Below are 20,547 nucleotides of genomic sequence, written 5' to 3'. Positions count from 1 at the left end.
AAAGGAATACAGAAATTTTATATAACAATATTAGATAAATTTCACGTCGATAAAGTACAAAAGAGATAGTGGATATATATAATTATTGCATATTACACTACTTGGGATGATAACTAAAAATTGGTTAAAAAACTTGTGAGTTTCCAAACCATCAGTATTAGGCTTGTCAAGTCTAAACAGTGAGTCAAAGTCATATTTTTATGATATATTTGTAGTTAGCCAAATTTATAGAATTGAAGTAGGCAAATTTTCAAGAACTACTAGTCAAAACTAATTTCAAATTTTAGAATTACCTTTGTCATTTCCATGCTCTACCCAATTTCAAGGGCTAGAAAATAGAATTAGATTTAAAATGGAAGCCCTCTGTGCTCACAAATCCTAAGTGCTATGGTTAGTGAGATGAAACCCTTTTCAATTGCAAACACCTCACTAACTCTTCACATGCAAAAAAGAAGGGTGTTTTTTATTAGATTCTTATTTCTTGAATACACACTGTACAGGAGAAAAGTGATTTTCATTAAACCCTTCTTAGTTGAAGTGTGACAATGACATATCTAAAAGAGCCACCAAATGAGAAATAGATGTAGGGTTTAGGGTTAATGGGATTTAACAAATAAATCAAAATTTTAGCATACCAACCGTGTCTGATTGCGGTTTGTTGGGTGCCTATTTTTTCGGTTAATGTTTGGTGAACAAACGCAAATGGCCCCTCAAGACAACCCCAACGGATTGCGCTTCTACTTTCTAGTGTGATGTGAACCGGACTAATTTGTACAGGGCCTACTACAAAACTGCCCCACTGAAAGCAAAAGAAGAAGAGAATGGGATATCACAAGCGCAATTGAAGCATTCAATTTTCTATTTTCAACTGCTGCGTTTTGTACCTGCTCTTCTACCACCATTACTTGCTCCTCATTGAATTCTTAATCAGCAAATGCAACAGTTCCACTTTGATGTTTACTACTAGTTTTCATCGTGGTTATGAAAATTGAATCAATTAATTTGATCGGTTTGATCGAAATCTAATAATTAGTTTCGTTTGGATGATGATGACATACTTTTGACAAATGTTTGATCTTGAGTTTAAAGTCTAATATTTGTTAATAACAGTAGTACAATTAAACCACAAATGAAATATAAGTATTTATTAATTTAAACAAAATTGATTTCTCAATCTGACCATAAATCTTTACGGTTGAATCAAAAATTTTTTATTTAAATCAAGCCTTTAATTGGGTAAAGACCCTGTTTAGTGAGTAAAACATTTTAATTATATTACACTTGATAGAAGATTAACATGTGGCTTGTCGAGCAAGTGATAAAATAAGCCTAAAATACAATTTAGAAACGAGAGTCTTAACCAAAAAGAAATTTTTTTTAAAAAAAAAAAAGAGAAATAAAAAGAGATTATGTGTGTGAATAATTGAAGTGTCATGTTCACCCAATATCATTATCAAACTTATTATGTGATTGTGAACACATGAGGGTTGGTTTTAGTGTTATTCTGTGTTGGAATTTTTTTTCTTTTTCTTTTTTTTCCGTTAAATTCATAAATTAATTTTAAAAAAAACTTATTTTTGCGGTTCAAAATAGGATTGAATTTGATATTATTTGGATTAAATTCAAGGTTAGATAGGATGAGCTGAGTAAGGAATTGCGCATGAATTAATTTAAATATTTAAGTTTAATTCAATTTAAGTATAATTTAAAATTAAATTATTTTTTTGATTGAGTTCAAATTTTAATCTTTTATTCTTAAATTGACTTAAACTGATATAAAGATAGATTTTGTTTAAATTTAATTTAAATCAAATCTAACATTTATTCGAATAAGTAAATATAATAAAATTAAATTTCATGTGATCTTGGTTAGAGATTGTTTAAATTCAATTTTTTTTGAAAGAATCAAGATTCTTTTAAACTAATTTAAATTTAATTTAAATTAAGAGAGTTAAATTTGAATTTATTCATAATATCAAATTAAATTTGAGTTAAATATAATTTGATATTATAATTAAGTTAAAATCAATTAAAATGATGTCATTTAATATATACTAATAAAATAACGTTAATTTAATAATTTTAAATTCACAAATTTAGTGGACCAAATGACTCAATAGTGAAGCTGAATAGTACAAAACAAAATCTGTTAGGCTGTAATTAGATCAAATCGAGCTCAATTAATTCAATTCCAATTTCTCTCTAATCTTGGTCCACCCATAATTATAAGTGTCAATTATAATGACTTCATGTGTCGTACATATTGATAAGAATAAAGAGGATGTAAAAACAAATCTTATTAAATTTGATAAATTGATAAGTCGCACTCGCTCGATGATCATCTTAGTTGCCAGGAGACAAAACAGAATGGATCATCCGAATGTAATAACAATAATAATAATATAATCTTAAGAATTTCTTTGCAACTGACTTGCATACTTCCAAGCTGTAAATCTCTATTCAATATTAACCGTTTGATCATCACTAAGATTTACATTATTTAGAATCAAGCGGGCAGAATCTGCTGAGCAGAAAAGATCCCAAGTGAAAACATCAGGTCTCTCTTTCAGTCTCAGGAAATTTTTATTATTAAATGAAATCTCTCCTCGGTTTCATGAATCCACTGCTCAGTTTTCTGTTCTTCTTCCTTCGCAGTGGGTCTCAGTCCAAGTTTCTTATCAAAAGCTTCAGTCTTTGTCCATAAACTGCCCTTGTTTATTTTGTTTCAGTCTCTGTTTTCCTTCACATTCTTCATAAAAGTCCAAAGCTTCTAATTTATTTTAATGGAGTTGAGGGATCACCAAATCCAATACCCAGCTCTTTAAATCCTTCCATTTTGGTTAACATTTTCTGAAAGTTTTTAGCTTTAAGCGTTTTAATGCTTCCAAGTGAGTCTTTCAAAGAAATATAATGTCAGTCCAAGAAATGTTGTCCCATATTGACATTGAGCGAGGCAGTGCTGAAATTGATCATGATCACCACCACCGCCACCGCCACAGCCAGTCAATCGCCGGAAGTGATGCCAGCATATGCTTCTCAGACGCCGAGGAGGGTGGCTCAGGCTACTCTCAGTATTTTTCAACGGCAGGTCGGTCCTACGATAAGCACAGTTTTGCAGTTTCCAGGATGGTATCCTCAGTTTCTTCTTCTGATTGTTCAGTGGAGATTGAAAGTGAAGTGGTGGGTGAAGTTGAAATAAAAGTTCACGTGGATAGCAGTAAAGTTGAGGAGGGAGAGAAAGATTGTAGGATTTGCCATCTGGGTCTTGAGAGTAATAGCCATGAATCTGGAATTGCTATTCATTTGGGTTGCTCTTGCAAAGATGATTTAGCTGTTGCTCATAAACAGTGTGCTGAGGCCTGGTTCAAGATTAGAGGAAACAAGTGAGGTTTTTTTTTTTTTTTCATGTTCATTTATTACTGGTCTTATCAAGATTTTTATTACTTGTTTTTTGGATTTGTTGGGTTAGAAGAACTAATTTTGCTCACATAAAAAGAATTTGTGGATTGGAAAAATAATATCGCAAAAAGGTAGAGCATTAGGGGTTCCAAAAAAGTACAGGAGTCTTGGAGATTACTAAAGAAGATTGGTTAAATAGTTTAGGAGCTCATACTTTTAAGAGTGTTTTCGTTTGCGAAGCCAAAACAAAACCGGCAAAACCGTGATGCATCACAGTCATTGTGGGTTTAAAAGAGACAATATCATCCCCAATGCTATCTTATTGTTTAGACCTCTGTAATTTGTTGTCGTTTTGCATTTGTAGGTTTTTAGACTTTTAGTATCTTTGCCTTCAGTTGCAGTTTTAATTAAACAGCTACATTCATCTTATTTCCTTTTGCATGGAAGAATTTTGTTAAACTGCCTCTGCCACATTCAAAATAAAGGGGGACCGGGAGATGGAGTTTTCTATTATATGCAGGATATTTGTTTGAAGAGATTTAGTTTAGGACGGTTAGTGTTTTGTACTTTCTGTTTAGATGCTGGAAAAGTTGGTATTTCTTATGCATTATGATTTTGTCAAAAATCCCACGTCCAGTAGAGTTAAGGATCTTGGAATTGTCTCCCTTGCGAGCATTTTTAAGGGTAAAACCATTAGGTCAGAGAAGGCCAAAGCAAACAATACCTTACAATTTTAAGTGACATATTATGTGTAGATCAAGCCAACATTAACAATGGTGTCATCTATTAGGCAATGTCAAGTGTTCTCTCCATATCCCTTGACTAAGGGCAGTGTTGATGCTAAAAATCTCGTTTCGAGACAACATCAACACATTATGTGGACCCTATTATTCTGAGACCATTTATGTATATACTTACGCCTATGTGCACGCGCATTATTTTTCTTTTATAATCACAATGCCAGTTGCTAGCTTTTAAGGGCTGCGTCAATGCATTTCAGATGGCTTATTATGCAAATCATAATAAAAAACAAAACATGAGTGCACCAGACAGCTCTGGCTTCTCAGTATTTATTTCCTGTTCCTATATGTCACTTTATATATATATATATATATAGTGGTAGTATTTATATATATTTGCTCCAATTGACATTTTCAGGACCTGTGAGATTTGTAATTCTATTGCGCGCAATGTTGCTGGAGCAACTGATTTGGAATCTATAGAGCAGTCCAATGAGACCAACAGTGGCACTGCAATGTCTTCAGTCTCGGCACCAGCACGCCATGGCGAGACTCGAAGCTTCTGGAATGGCCACCGCTTTCTGAATTTCCTGCTGGCTTGTGTGGTATTTGCATTTATTATATCTTGGCTCTTCCACTTTAATGTGTCATCATCATAGGATTCTATGAAAGAATTACTGAATGGCAAAAAAAAAAAATAGTAATAAAAAAGAAGAAGTCTGCCACATAAGTAAGAGAAAAAATGAAAAGTTTCCCATAACTGAGCCTGCAGAATTTGTTATAATGGCAACGAGCAATGGGATATTTCTGAGAGCCTTGCAGCCTTTAGTAGTTATTTATACTAGGTTTATTTTCATTGTCTGCTCCTTCATACATGTAGAGGTTTGTTATATCTACAATGGCAATGAGTGATGGGATTGTGTATTATGTTTCCTTAATGCATTTTAAAGATTTGTTGTGATTAGGGTTGGATTTGATCGGTGCGACTTGCAATCGGATTGTTGATTGACTAAAACAAATCAAGTTTGAACTTAAAAAAATTTAACTCAAATATAAGTTAACTTGAATTGGAGTGTCGTGTCAATAATTCTTTTTCTTTTTCTTTTTTTTTAGATGATTCTTATGAATACAAACGATTTTTTTTTTTTATGATTCAAACAAGTTAAACTTGATCTCAAAATGGTTTATTAAAATTTAAATCAAATTTAAATTGTTTTTTTTTAACAGATTTGATTTAATTCAAATTCCTCCTTAGTTGGCATAAAAAACTTTGCAACATAATATGGTGAAAGTCTGTTTTCCGGGAAACTTGAAACATAATTTTTGTACAAAAATTTGGCAGGATACAGAGTCAAGTTTGCTGTCATAATAGATTTATATTGATGACAATATTCAGAGATTTAAGCTTGTCAATACCAGACAAGAACCTGAGAATGGAAACATGCATGCGAGGAGGCAGGTGTCTGATTTTTTCACTTATTGCTCTTAATAACATCTGAAAATTCACTAAAATAAAATATTTTAATACAAACATAACAATAGTACAAATATGAACGTAAATACTGGCATATTATTTCATAATTTGATTATTTTAAATTAAAAATAAAATAAAAATTAATTATATAATAATATGCCTTGTTCATATACATCAATACTTCATAAAAATATATTTAAATTAAGTTAAACTAAATTCAAATTTGAGTCACCTCAAATTTAAATCAGCTTAAAAGGCTCAATAAATTAAACTCAATTTGCAGATAATCAAACTCGAATTCAACTAAAATAACAAACTTACCGAACTAAAATTAATCAAAATAATATTATTTTAATAAATATTAATTAAATATATCATTTTAGTTAATTAAAAGCAAATTATTTTAAGCTCACAAACTTAATAAACTGAACACCCCAAGCTACCTTAACCATGCAAAACCCCTTACCCCTTAGGCTACAGCTTGATCAAGCTAGCAGACTATCAAACTTAAATCAATTCGATCATGCTCCATAATAGTTCATGCTCTGACAATGAAAAAGACAATGAAAAAGGGAACTCCACAAATATTAATATTATCACGACAGAAACAATTATCAAAGAATTTGACAAAACAAAAGCTCATGAAGGAGAGAGATGAGACATAAAGCAAGGCCAAATAAATACACGAGCCTGAACATAACTATGGGAGATGTAAAACGAAAACAAAAGAGAAACCCTATACACTTTCAATTTTTGCTCCTTTTAGCTTCCAAATTTGTGCCATCTTTGAGTGTTTCTTGTGCATCATTCTCCATGCCTAGGCTGAAGAGGCAAACTGCTTGAAGATACAAAGCAGTGGGCCATTCAGGAGAGACCACCTGGGCTTGCATAGCATCTCCAAGAGCTTCTTGCGGCATGTCATTCATCAAATAACTCAAGCAGCGCCTAGCATACACCGTCGGTGAAACCATGGTTCCCCCCTCAATGAACTACACAAAACAGAAATAAAACTTAGCTTCTCCTGCAACAATAACTGTGTAACTTTCATATCAAGCATGTAGCAAGTTACGATAAAACTGTGTACTAATAATGAATACTAACTTATATACAAAAGATAATCTATCATCATGTGATAGAAAATTTTAATTAATGATAAAATAACAGTCAATGATATAATGACATATCATCATTAATATATAAATTAATATTCATTGTTAGTAATTATACTCTTACTCAGCAAGTTATACAAGATTCAGTTCAATGCACAATGTAGTCAATTTATCTATCTTGATTTATTTTTCTCTTATCTGCCATGTAATTACTGTACTTAACATGTCTGGCTTGCATATACATGCGTGTCAATCCACTGCATATTTTCTTCTGTGAATGTATACACTTCATAGTTGTAATAATGAGTAGAAGAATGCCAGGCATAACAGACGAATTGTTACACCAGAATAATTTCCAAGACGGGCAACTCACTTGTGTGTAACAATCAATGGCAGTTGCTAAATCTTTGGCTCGAAAGGCGGTATCTCCATGTTTCTTAGAATTCAAGGTCTCCTGCATTTGATTTGTCCACATTTGGAATGAAAGCTGCAGTAGCCCAAGCAGTAATTTAGAGCTATATAAACAATAAATAAAAAGAAAGTTTTCATGTGCCGAATATATGTGAACCAAACGATTAATATTATCTCCCTTCGGTTACTGCCGCCCAACAAAAAAAACATTTTCAGATTTTTAAGAACTAGTCTGTAATCAATTTTTTAAAGTTTAAATGATGAAATTCACCAAATAGTGATTCAGACGGAGTCTCACATTGGTGTTCAAATATCACCATTTTGTCAAAAATTGCATTATAAAGATATAATTTTCACACTAAGTGAATTCTAGTAGAAGAACCATCAAACCTCATTGGCAACCCCTTCATCATCCTTGTACCCAGTCTTGTCTAATATTTCATGTATGGCAGTGAGATCCTGTCTCAAGCAAGCTTCACCAAAAGGTGTCAATGACAATGGCTTTGCAGAAGATTCAGATTCATGTGGAATACCCATCAGAACATGTGACGGAACCTGCTAAAAGCTCTTTATTAAATTTAACTTTCACAGAAATGATTCAATTTGTGCAAAAGCAGAACAGTGTTGTGAATGACTAAGATTTCCATGCACAGACTAAGAAAAAGATTAAAGGAAAAGTTTGGCAATCAAATATAACATGCAAAGCAACTTTATTTGGTTTTCAAGCCCTCTTTAAATGTAAGGACTAAGAGTAACACTACTGAGGCAAAGTAATTTCATTATTAACTTGAACAAATAATCAAACATTATTTACAGCAACAACTATACATACCTCTGCTTCTTTCTGCAGGGACATCAGAGCAGTGACAAGAGACTTCATATTTGGCCTCTCACGAGCTTCATACTGCAGACAACGAGACGCCAACCGCATTAACTCAGTTCCATCATCATTTGAGCAATGGCCCTCCAAAGCTGAGTCCATTAACATTAGGAAATTCTTCCCACGAATTAAGTCAAGTGCCTGTAAACAACAAACAAATCTTAAATGGGTAAACATCTACTATTTATTTAGTTGTAGTTTTAGTTCCATAATTCCAACCTTTTCTTCCTGCTAAAAAATATGCAGTCTCTAATTATCATATGAATTATTATAAAAGAAGAAAAAATTACATGGCTAGGGGGAATATGTTTGCCACTTAGAAGATCTAGCAACAAAGTGCCAAAACTATACACTACACTTTCAGGTGTCACTCTGCCTGCAAAAAGGTGCATAAATAGAAAATCAGTGTTAGCTTAAACTGAGACCAATGACACTTAGATAATGAAGTAAGCAACCATATAAGAATATGATCTTTTTTGCAGGTCCTATGATAGACTTCTTTGTTAAAAGCTGTGTCACGACAAATTTTAATTTTACATGATCTCCAGCATATCATTTTCAGTATGTAAACTTATACCAAGACAACTATACAAGATTTCATTAATAATTTAAATTTTCTTTTAATAATTTGCTTGTCCTCTCGAGGTTTTGCAGCAAAAATGAAAGAGTTCATTAATATAAAATTATAAACCGATTTGGCATTCTAAACCTTCATAATGGATAAGTAAAGATGCAGACTGAAAAAGAGGGATAAAAGCTCATATGTTCATTACTTTGGGATATGAATTATACTACACTTACTAACTTATCTATACAAATTGATGTGTATTAATATAAATGAATAATTTTGAATTAAAGATAAAGTAAACAATCAAATCACTCGATAATTTTTAATAAACTTCAATTTGTATAGATAAGTTAGTAAAAACAATTAGTAAATGTAGTATTATCCGTTGTGTTTGTTCACAAAGATCTATGATCCTATCTACAGCGGTTGATATTTGCAACCTATTCAGTATCCCAATATGTTATCATCCAGAACAATACAACCAGATTGCTATTTAACTACTTCCTATCCATGAGTAAATATCATATCAAGTAATATAATTACATTTATCCCAGGAAATTGCAGGTACCTGTTCTCAAGTACTCTGGAGGGGTGAAAGCCAAGTTTGTGCTGTAACTTCTGCCGTCTCTGCTATTTTTCATAAGGCCAAAGCAAGAAAGCCGGGGATTACCATCCTACCAACCACCATTTTCAAATAATCAGAAAGACATTTAGTGGTTATTTCAATGAACAGACACTGCAATAAAACTTTTCAACCTTATCAAACATAATCCTGTAGGCATTGAGATCATGGTACAGGGCCCTCCCTTTGCTGCTGCAATATTCCAGCGCTTGTGCCAAATACAGTGCCACCCTCAACCTCATAGCCCATTTCATGGGCTGGGTCTCCCCTGTATCAGTTTGACCGTTAACAACCATAAAGGAGCAAATTCGAATAGAGATGGTCAATGATACATGCTCATCATTAAATGAGATTGTCTCACTCATAAACTAGTTATTCAGATTATAATTTCAACTTAGTTTTCTTCTTAAACTGATAACTGCACTAAATCATAACTCTTAGTTAGCATTGACAGGATGCCTTAGACAGTACTTTTATAGAAAGGTTTTAAGCTCTTGCAATTAATTAAAAAAAAAACTTACTGTGAAAGCATTTTAATTGCATTTTGATGTGTTTCACAAAGTGTTTCTCTTATTCAAAAAGTGCTTTTCCCAAAAAGCAACTACCAAGTCAGTTCCCAAAAGTCCTTCAATTTATTTCAGCCAAACAATTAAATTTAGATATGTAAGTTATTTTGATCCCTCAAACGCCCTACTGAATTGGCATATGAAATCAAGGCCAAATTTTGCGTCCTATCTTCTAAAATGGAAAATTTGTATTATTTCTCTAGTAGATCAAGTCCATAAAACTCAAACCATGAAAAAAAAAATTATTGCTTTTCAAATGCATATATTTAATACAAAATTCTAATAAATTCATCTATTCAAATCTCAAAATGTAACTCACAGTGAAAAAGATGTTTTGCAAGAGTTTCATTCGGCATAAACTCGGCAACCAGCAATCTCTCATCGCCTTCATAGCAACAACCAATCAGATTCGCCAGCCTCTCGCTTCTTAAATTCCCCACCGACCTCGCCTCCTCCTAGACGACATTCAAAGACTTCATTAGCTTTAAACAGAAGATAAAAATATATCTACAAACAGCGAAACTCAATAACTAAAAGCGATATAGTTTCCGCACGAGGAATTGGCGAGAATCGGGCCAAGCCAGCTTGTTGAACCGCTTAACGGCGATCCAACAGTCATCGTCAAGTTTTCCTTTGTACACAACGTTGGGAGCCTTTTCACCGTGTTCCGATACTATGTTGTCGGGAGAGAAACCACCGGTGGCAGCTTTCAGTTGCTCCAAACTGAACTCAATGAAACTCGGCCGTGTGTTCCGGTCATTTTTGCCGCCATTATCTTAGAAAAAATACCAAAATTACATAAACACACACGTCCTACATCAAAATTTACCAAAATGACACACACACAGAGTACTAAAACGTACCTAGATCGGAAGATTCAAGCACGGAGGACTTGAGGTGAGAGTGAAACCAACAGAGTGAGAACTTAGAGCAACGAGCTCCCATCTGGTTCGATCGGACGGTGCTAGGAGTAGCAACGAGGGAAAAAATGATCAAACAGCGTACATTGCATCTGAAATGAAACAGAAACAATGTACGTTTTACGCGTAAAACGAAGCTGCAAATTTTGACACAGAGAATGAGAAAGAGAAAGAGAAGATCTTTATTGAACTTTTATCTCGATTTCCACGTGTCTTTCCCACGCTTCATGCGTGTCTTTCAAAGTTCAAACCTTTCTTTTTCTTTTTTTTCTGCCCACAATCCCATCATTCGCCCTTCCTTTCTGTATTTAATTTTAATTATTTAAATAAATAAATAAATCTGGCGGTGGAATCAGGCGGCGCGACCCAGTGCGGATGGAATCGACGGTCGCACTGTGGAAAGTCAAAGTCAACAAAAATTCAAATCATATAGCTTGGTTAGATAGATTAAGCAATAAGAATGGGTTGGTCTTTGCGTCCGTGTCAAGTCCTTTTCAAGAGATCCCATAATAGTCGACAAGGACTGGGCTTTATTTTATTTGTCAATCACATATTCCCACTCAAGGTTAGGGAAATTCTAGTTTTGATACTTTAAATTCAAAAGCTATAAATTGTCACCCAAAACTCAATTTTGTTAAAAGGAAGAATCATAATTAGGGCTAGATCTAAACTAAGACAGCTTAGATTGATTCTATGTTTGGTTTGATTCAAGTTGTATTTAAGCTAGAACTTTAATTTAAGCTCAATTTGACTTTTCTTGTCAATGATATTTTTTATCTTAGGGTTGGATTCGAGCCGAGCCGAGCTCGGCTCGCAACCAGCTCGGGCTCAACTCGAGTTCGGCTCGCAGCCAGCTTGAGCTCGACTCGAGCTGAACTCGGCTCTGCTGGAGTTTGGTTCGTTTTTTGCTCGGCTCGTTTTTGGCTCGACTCGGCTCGTTTTTCATATCAAAACGATATCGTTTTGTGTACATATATGAATTAAAACGGCGTCGTTTTGTATAAAAAATTTTTAAAAAAATCTGCCCTGCCAAGCCTAGCCAGCTCGAGCTCAGCTCGAACTCGATCGAACTGAATCGAGCTGGCTCGACTCGAATCCAGCCCTAATCTCACTGATAGTATTATTTATTTTATCAATAATTTTTTGACAACATCTCTTATTAATTCAAATAAACTTGAACTTGAGTTAATTATCATAAATTTGAATTAAGTTCGAACAACTCATGTTAAAATTCGACTCAATTCCAAGTTTAGTGTTGATAAAGTGTAAGATAGTTGATTTAATATGTTTTAAATGTTTCATTTTGATGGAATTATCATACTATCTTTAAAGGAGTTGTCATCAATCTAATTGGATTTGAGGGCTAGATTCACAAAAAAAAAAAAATGTGGTACTTTGCCATATTCAATCATTCATACATTTCCAAGGTGATTTCAATAATCGATCACCTTATGCAATTCATTATTTAAAATTACAAAATATGATCTCATCAAATTGTAAATCGTTTGGTGTAATATGGCTTGAATTACACTTGAAAATATGTTATTTCATCACATTGGGTCAACTTATTTTAGTTTGTTTATTTTTCTTTCAAGATTTTGGAACAAAGAATAATTTTTTGCCCTATTAGTTTTTTTTCTAATGAATTTGAATTTTAGGTGAGATTTTTAAAAATTTTCAATTCAAGAAGTGAGACCCTGGGACTTTCCTAAACCTTGGGGGAACTAATGTACTAGTATTTTGTTTTTATATTACAAAGTCGTATTCTTCTTAGCTTGTATGATGCACATAACAACTGGAAAGTGTATGGTCTAATTTTGATAAGTATACACAGCCAATTAGGCATAGTCGTTAGACATTTTTTTTTTTAATTTCCTGTAGAATTCAAACTTAGAAAGCCATAATCAAATTGGGTTTGGTTTGGTTGAAGCTGACTGTGTCTAATCTCTTGTAGATTTCAACTTGGAATGGTCCTTTTTATTAACAAAACCCTTTTTTACGGAGTCCGTCCATAAGCCAGTAAACCCCGTAAAGATTAATCTAACAACAATTCGTCAGAATTTCCCATTTCAATATAAGAATATTAAAAGGCATTAATATCTGCACTTTGAAAAAATATGTGATCAGAAACTTCATATATCTTTTTATATTTTGGCGTCTCCTGGCTCAGATTTTTCCGAAATCATCACTATGTAGATAATGTTTAACATACCAAAACAATCATCACCGCATTGATGATTCAGAAGAAAACATCTCTTAGAACCAGAATGCATTTACCAGAAGAATGCAAACAAGGTTTTTAAGGCTATTAACCGATTCGACCAACCAATCAAATCAATATTTAAAAGTATTTTAGTCATCCAATTGTCTTAGGATCTATCAAACCATTAGTGCAAATTGCTGTGATGGTGGGCAACAAAATGAAAGCATACATAATAACCCTACATAACTTCCCAATTATAGGCAAGGCAAAAATCGAGTGAGATAAGGCAAGAGTCAACCGATGTGGGACCTTAAACATGTATAACCGAAAGAGAAAACAAAACCAGAGCACTCACAGTATTAAAAAATGGAATGAATCCACATAATAGAACTGGATATCAAGCATGCCTGATGAGACAATGAAGCAAAGTCCATATCTGACGGTATAATTATTATAAACACCCAATTAGGAGTCAAGAGGACCCCTTTACAGAGAAAAGGAATGAAAGAAAGTGGTGGTCGTTACAGAGACAAGAATTGCAGCCTCAATGATGATAATTTGCCAGCCCTCTCATCACTTAGCACATACATAACATGCCCGTCTTTTAATTTGTCTGACTTTTGTAGCATAAATTGCGCTATCACCGTTTTCTGGGTCATAGCCATGCACATGTGGGGGTATCCCACCCACCCTTAAACTAACCTTTCAAGGAATGTCAAAGTATAGATCATCTTTGTGAGCGGTGAATCCATTTTAAACTGGTGCAATTTTAATCCACCTTTAAGTTTGAAGAAACCAATCTCGATTTAGAGTTTTATTTTGACAGTCTTAATCATAAATTGCGTCATCACCATTTTCTAGGTTATATATATATATAGCTCATCTCATTCACATTTATATCATATTTTTCAAGAATGACTAAAAGTATAGATCTTCTTTACAAGAAATGAATTCAATATAAGTTTATTAGATTGATTCAAATTCACTGTTAGGATTGAATGAGTCAATCTTAATCTAGAGTTTTATTTTAATAGATTTAATTAAGATCAATTTATTTATCTATCTGATGATTTTTTTTTTTTTATTGATAATATTGTTTACCCATTTAATGATACTATTCACTCTAATAATACCCCTTTAATAATATTATGCATTAACTCAAATAAATTCAAATTGAAAATTATAAATTCAACCAAACTCAAATCAATCCCAAGCTTGATTTGGCTCAAGTTAAATCTACCCTATTCTTTGCTATTAATTAAAAGAGATGAGCAGCCCACATGATGGGCAACCAAAACTAAGTTAGCTCCTAAGACATGTATCCCATTCCCTTCACGTACCTTACGGATAAACAAAAATAATAATAATAACTGGACAACATAGGCAACAAAACTTGTCTATACCATAATATTTTATATACCATTATCAGATGTAAACACTAACGTGAGATAATGTGATTGAGTTTTAAAATTAGATATAAGATAACTTTTATAATATGATTTATATTTATATTTATACGTAATATTATTAGTGCATATAATTTTAGTTTCTAACCCATATGAAAACACATTGTAAGATCATCTCATTTCAAGACAGATAAAATTGACAACTATTGTAAATTTATTGCTTTAACATGGGCTTTCACAGAGACTAAAAGGTGAAATTATTGAGACCGAATACAGATAGTTTCAACAAACCAATTTCTACTTTCTACAACCAGCGCATGTGGGTTGACAGTTGCTTTGAAAAACGAATTGCTAGGAAATTATTACTGGCGTGTTTGCTTTTGGGATGGCGGACTTTCTATCTAATGTGTGTGACCTGTATACTATATATATGAGAGAGGAAAGCCATGTGATAACGAGGAGCAGTTTCAGTTCTATAATCAGACATTTCCTGCTCATAATGGTGAAACTTTTCACATATAAAAACAAAATGCAGATGGGAGGTGCGGGTATGGACAAGACGAGCCTGCATAAACAGCACATGCATCAAAGATAATCATGTGCCTTAACATGCCACCGTATCTTCAACCTTTTTATTCCCTTTCTACCCATTAAACCACAACATCAAATGAAAGCTTAAACTAGGATGGGATTCAATTCAAACCGAATTTAAATAAGACTAAATTAGAGATTGATTCAAATAAAAAAACCAATTCGATATTTACCTCAATTTATTTAATCTAAACTCAAACAGCTCGGATAGAATACAAGCTTAGCCTAAACCAAAGAACCAAAAGAATAGTTCAACACAGTTGAAATGCTAGTAGGCATCATTCTCATTTCCAATAGCCTTTGGCTTTGCAAGATGATTAAATTAACCTTACAAATTAAATAGCAAGGACAGTTTCAACGGCAACAGCAACACTACAGGAGGAAACTATCGACATGGAGAACAATGGAGCAATAAAAATCTAATGATTCCTTGATGAGATACATGCTGATGCTGATGTTGGACCATGCTGATTGTTAACCAAAATATACAAACCTATTAATCAATCTCCATTTTCTCTAAAATACAATTTTTTTTTTTTTTTTTTTTACCAGTCACAGACAAAGGAGCTGATAATCATGATTACAAGAATTCAATTACTGGTCTTTGCGGCAGCTGCTACTGTAGTTACTTCGGCAGCTTCCATCATTTAAGCACCATTCATTGCATTATCAACATGGACTCCATTGCCATCTTCCAGAATCTTGCCGTTGACTTGTGTTCTCGGCCTCTGATGAAGTATTATGCATTGTAAGCATTCAAGTTTTAATCAAATTGTGAAGAGTGTGTGAGACTGCAAGGAAACTATATAGAATTTAAGAAAAAAAATCTGATACCCAATCTGAGGGATCTGAGTTCCCATTCAAGAGCTTGTGATTTTCCTCTTTCATCCTACCATCCTTTTCTTTGGTGCTCACGGGCAGTAATGAAGGTAAAATTCCACTAGTACGATCAGGCAGTTCTGCAGCAAAAAGAAAAAAAAAACAGTGCTTTAGCTCAATGGTGCAACCCCGCTCTAATTCATCCCAACTGAGTAGGAAAGACGAACAATGTAGAGTATTTCAAATAAAGAACGCTTACCAGGCAACTTCTTGTCAATAAAGAACACCACTAAATTAACAGTGTACCTGCAGAAGAACCAAATGGTTCAACTAAAGTGACAACTGCACAGAAATAATAAAAAACGAATATTAAAGGATTATAACATTCATACCACGCAACAACAACATCAACTGTGTAATGTTTGCGGGATGCTACAATCAAGAAACTCTGAACAATTGCAAGCAACCATGCAAACTGCTTTATAAACCTGCAATTTTGCATTAAGAAAAATAAAAGCCCGATTATACGTATGCAGTAAGATGCCAAAAAAAATTAGGCCATAATAGAGTTAAATTCATATTGAATCTAAATCAACCCAGATGCAGCCCAATTATCGTACTGGCCTTAACAAAAGCCAAACGGTTATATTAAGCACTTAGATATTTTGGAGGGAAGTGGGAGAAACTAAAATTGGGGAAATGAGTAGAAGCCAATACCTTCGAGTGCCATGTCTCTGATAAGTGAGTACAAAGACTAAAGTAAAGATCATGTGTGATGAAAAGATCAAATCACCACAGCCATAAATTACGCCCCGCGGAACTGCATAATTGACAAAGCAAATGAGCAAAAATTATTTGAACCAATGAACAAAAGCATTTGAGTCAAACAAGAGTACATACAATTAATTAATAGGACTTCGAGTACACTTTGAGGACGTGGCAACCTGGCAAGTTTAGATCCCTGCAAACATAGCAAGGGGTTCATAAATGCATTTTTCAACTGATCAAATTGATTAAATTTTCAAAGATAACTGCCAACCCTTTACTTAAAAAGAAAAAAAAAAGAACATTTAATACTGTTTCAAGGCTAAAAAGTCAAACTAGAGGCATACTATCATACAAATTGTTTAACAAAATGACAGACTGCACTAAATAAAGAGCTTACCTCACGACAATGATAGTTTGGACCTGGAAGTTGGGTGGAATAGAATGTTATAATCCGAAGAATTTGAGAAACCTGCAATCAACAAGAAAGGCAGATCACAACTGTCAGAAAAACATACAGGAGCTGCTTCCACCCAAAAAAAAAGGTCCAGAGACCAGACAGAAACCATAAAAAATTAAAATTTCTTCAAATCCATCACATTCACAATAAACAGTGAAACTGTTTGACTATGTAGAACTTGTTGAATCCATTTTGAACTCAATGGACCATTCCAGAACCTATTCAATCATGTTCTATATAAACAGAGGGAACTTCAAATTGCCGGTGAAGTTAAGAGATTGATATGGGAAGGAGAAAAATCAAACATAATCCTAACAATCCCTCTTCAGATGTTTCTATAATCTGCAGCGACAGACAGATAAAGCAATAACTTACAACTAAATATGCTAGAACCCTGCACCATACTAGGACTGTGTAGATCTTTTTGCTCTTTAAGATGAATGGATGGAAGCTCCACTGCAAACAAATTAAAACACATGTAAGATGAAATCATGAAAGGAAATGAGAGATGAGAACTTCATTGAGAACCACTAAAGAAACAAAACCACCATAAAAGAAAATTGCAAAACCATGTAAAGGAAGTAACACATTTAACATTAAGTCCAGATATCCACAGAGCAAATCCATTGCAGAATGAACAAGCAAATTCAAGAATAATTGAACACCAACACCATCATTGCAGTTTACTTCATTTTCAGCAGCACATTGAAGACTTCATATTAACAGATTACTAATACATGCTGCATTTAAAATGTCATTTGCATAGATATCAGGAATTCCATGTCTACATGCTACAATCCGTTCTAATGAAGAGAATTGACAATATCAATGGGATAGAAGCAACATTACGAAGAGAACCTTACCAAGACAAACGACAAAAAGATGAATGTGAATAGAGTCTCACTGATGTAGGCTTTATCTTGCCCAAGCTCCTGAGTTTTCACCAGGATTAAATGTAAGAAGGCATTTCCAACAATATACATTTATAAAGACACGCAAACATCAAAATTATGTTAGTACTCACAGGGAGAAGAATGAACCCAAGATCCTGTAAAGTAGGTCCTGGACGATGAAGATAATGAACCCCTCGTGCAGCAAGACCATGTATGTACTGCATACAAGTAAAAAAGATATTACATTAGTCACAAACATTAAAAATTAATATGAATACGAAAACACTTTCATAAACTCTATGATCAGCCATTACAAAAAGAGCCCCAAATTTGTTAGAGTGAAAAATGACAGTCAATAGATTTTATCTCATGCTAAAAGCATAAGTCTCCTCCTCCCTAAAGTTGAACATAGAGTGTAACAAACGGTGATTATAACCCTTTACCATATCCTACACTTGTCTCATCAAAACATGAATCATTAAAACTAATAAATAAGTAAATAATAATAATTTATATTGTAAAAAAAAAACAATATACAATATCATACCTGAAAAACTAGTCCAGCGAGCAAGTACTTCCAGTTCTCGATAAGAAGGTTTATTTCTGTGGTTGTCTCTGCACAAATTCTCTTCCATAGCTTCATAAAACACCAAAAAATTTAAAAAAAAAAAAAAGCCACAACTATTTCAATTAAATCCACAAAAGGCACAAAAACAATACCGAAATTATTTTGAATGATGAGAACAAGAAATATATATATATATAAAGAGAATGAAACCTTCGAAGCTTCGCGACCAATGTAAAGCGTCATTTTCTTCTTCTATTCGTGTAACAACAACTTCCATAGTACTTCATAACCCGACGGTTAAGCTCGGCATCATTGAACACACGGAAATCCTTTTTTCAGCTTCGTTCAAATACCTAATTTGAATTCGAAAATCTATCGACCAGCGATTTTCAACATCTAATAGAGGATCAAAACTCGATCTAGAGCCGAGATCAAGAATTCCAAAAATAAAATAGTAATAGAAGCTAAGTTTGAGATTAAATCACACAGAGGCTTTTTTTGAAATGGCAAAGACTTGGATTGAATGACGAGTTAATCAGGTATAAATCGTCGGAAAAAAATGGCGCTCAGATTCTCTCTCTCTCTTCCCCTCGCCTTTGAGTTTTGCCTGCTATGAAGAACGCGGAGTTCAACACGGGGAGACGGTTTGAGGTTTTCTTAACTCTTGATTTTCAAAAAATAATATAAATAAAAGAAATTAGAATGAATAATAATAATTAATTATAACTAAAAATTCCACGTGGAAAAAATGATGTTCTCTTTCTCGAAAGTTTTCATTTGTTATTAACTTTATGGTAACTTATTTATTTATTTATCCGACAGGGTGAAGAGGGTAAATTTGAAAAATCCCCAGCCTAAGCGCGCTGGTAAACCATTTTTTTTTTTTAAATAACGTTTAGTTTGAGTAATATTTTATTATTAATTATTTAAAATATTATTATATAAAAATAATTACTATTATTTAAAAGATTATTAAATAAAAATAATTACTATATTTGATAAAATTTGATAAATATAAATAATTATTGTATTTGATTAAAGATAATAAAAAATATTAATAAATTATTTTATTTAAATGTTTTTTAATATAATTATTTTTATATTATTTGTCATATTAATTAAAAATAAATTTATTTTTATCTCAAAAAATTAATAAATAATAATAAAATTATAATAAAATTAACATTAACTTAATAATTAGAGTACTACTTATATTACTTATCACATTAATAATTTTTTATTATTAAAAAATCAAATAAAATAATAAAAAATAAATTATAAAAATAATTTTTAAATATTAGAATCAAACAACTCTTTAATAATTAAATAATTAATCAATGTGTTCAAATCAAATCGAGACACTCATCCAATCAAAAGATCAATTAGAGTCTTCACTGGTTAATCTGTTAGACCGGTGACGTTAGTATGATCAGCATTGATGCATACTCGACAGACAAGAAATTTTGTTTTGGCTTCATACTAATTAACTCCGTTTGAGTCTCACGAGATGCATATTCCTTGCAACTGTTAGGTTGAAATTGTAAAATTTTATAAAACAACAGGATTGTCATGGTCACGGTAGTATGATGATGATTTGATCGAATTCATTCTAGCTGCGAAATATTACAAAACTATTAACGTCAATTGATAATTTGATTAGATTAACTGGAGGTAACTCATCATATTCAAATTATTAGTCAATTTGATAGATAATTAATACGAGCTTAAATATTGATTCATTGGTTTTCAATTAAATTGATTCAATTGATAATAGGGTTGGGTCAAACTAAATTAACTTAATCTCCAATGTTGTCTTGGTTTGGTATTGTTCCAATTTGACTTAAATTTGTTAATATCAAACTCAAACAAAACTTAAGTCGATAGGATTGGTTGGTTTCTTAAATTAAATCGAACCTAAGTTAAAGAGAGTTTGACTTGATCTAACTCATGAGTTGATGATGACTTGATTTGATTTAATTTGAGTCATATCAATTATTTATAAAAATAACATTGTTTTGCTTACTGTTATATAGTTTTACCCATTATTATCTAAGACAATATCATTTTGTCAATGATACTCAAATTCAAACTATATATTCAAATTGAATTTTAAATTTTAAACTTTAAAACTAAACTAAACTCAAATTATAATT

The 20,547-nt window shown here is 32.7% G+C and overlaps 3 protein-coding genes across 4 annotated transcripts; 1 reads left to right on the top strand and 2 right to left on the bottom strand.

The window, feature by feature from the left end:
- The first annotated feature begins 2,418 nt into the window (after positions 1–2,418).
- LOC123215423 lies at positions 2,419–5,116 on the top strand. 2 transcript variants are annotated; one of them, XM_044635513.1, is made up of 3 exons: positions 2,419–3,088; positions 3,161–3,383; positions 4,558–5,116. In XM_044635513.1, exons 1-3 carry the CDS (start codon positions 2,911–2,913, stop codon positions 4,796–4,798), a joined length of 642 nt encoding a protein of 213 aa, XP_044491448.1. In that variant the 5' UTR covers positions 2,419–2,910; the 3' UTR covers positions 4,799–5,116. The 2 variants fall into 2 exon arrangements, with proteins under 2 accessions (XP_044491448.1, XP_044491442.1); XM_044635507.1 differs by having other exon boundaries at positions 2,422–3,383.
- Positions 5,117–6,172: 1,056 nt separating this feature from the next.
- On the bottom strand, positions 6,173–10,940 carry LOC123209198 (serine/threonine-protein kinase BSK6-like). Its single transcript, XM_044627095.1, has 10 exons — positions 10,633–10,940; positions 10,324–10,544; positions 10,089–10,224; positions 9,338–9,471; positions 9,150–9,255; positions 8,304–8,389; positions 7,966–8,154; positions 7,524–7,688; positions 7,096–7,209; positions 6,173–6,602 (listed from the first exon to the last, which is right to left on the bottom strand). The coding sequence occupies exons 1-10, from the start codon at positions 10,712–10,714 to the stop codon at positions 6,360–6,362; spliced, it is 1,476 nt and encodes a 491-aa protein (XP_044483030.1). The 5' UTR covers positions 10,715–10,940; the 3' UTR covers positions 6,173–6,359.
- A 4,215-nt stretch (positions 10,941–15,155) lies between these two features.
- On the bottom strand, positions 15,156–19,056 carry LOC123192268 (phosphatidylinositol:ceramide inositolphosphotransferase 1-like). The gene is made up of 12 exons (XM_044604753.1): positions 18,605–19,056; positions 18,374–18,463; positions 17,958–18,044; positions 17,797–17,865; positions 17,309–17,389; positions 16,874–16,945; positions 16,609–16,669; positions 16,426–16,528; positions 16,101–16,196; positions 15,968–16,014; positions 15,724–15,848; positions 15,156–15,617 (listed from the first exon to the last, which is right to left on the bottom strand). Exons 1-12 carry the CDS (start codon positions 18,635–18,637, stop codon positions 15,537–15,539), a joined length of 945 nt encoding a protein of 314 aa, XP_044460688.1. The 5' UTR covers positions 18,638–19,056; the 3' UTR covers positions 15,156–15,536.
- Between the last annotated feature and the right edge of the window lie 1,491 nt (positions 19,057–20,547).

The sequence above is a fragment of the Mangifera indica genome, chromosome 1 (assembly GCF_011075055.1).
Source record: "Mangifera indica cultivar Alphonso chromosome 1, CATAS_Mindica_2.1, whole genome shotgun sequence".
Taxonomy (NCBI): Eukaryota; Viridiplantae; Streptophyta; class Magnoliopsida; order Sapindales; family Anacardiaceae; genus Mangifera; species Mangifera indica.
This window is presented reverse-complemented; position numbering and strand designations above follow the sequence as displayed.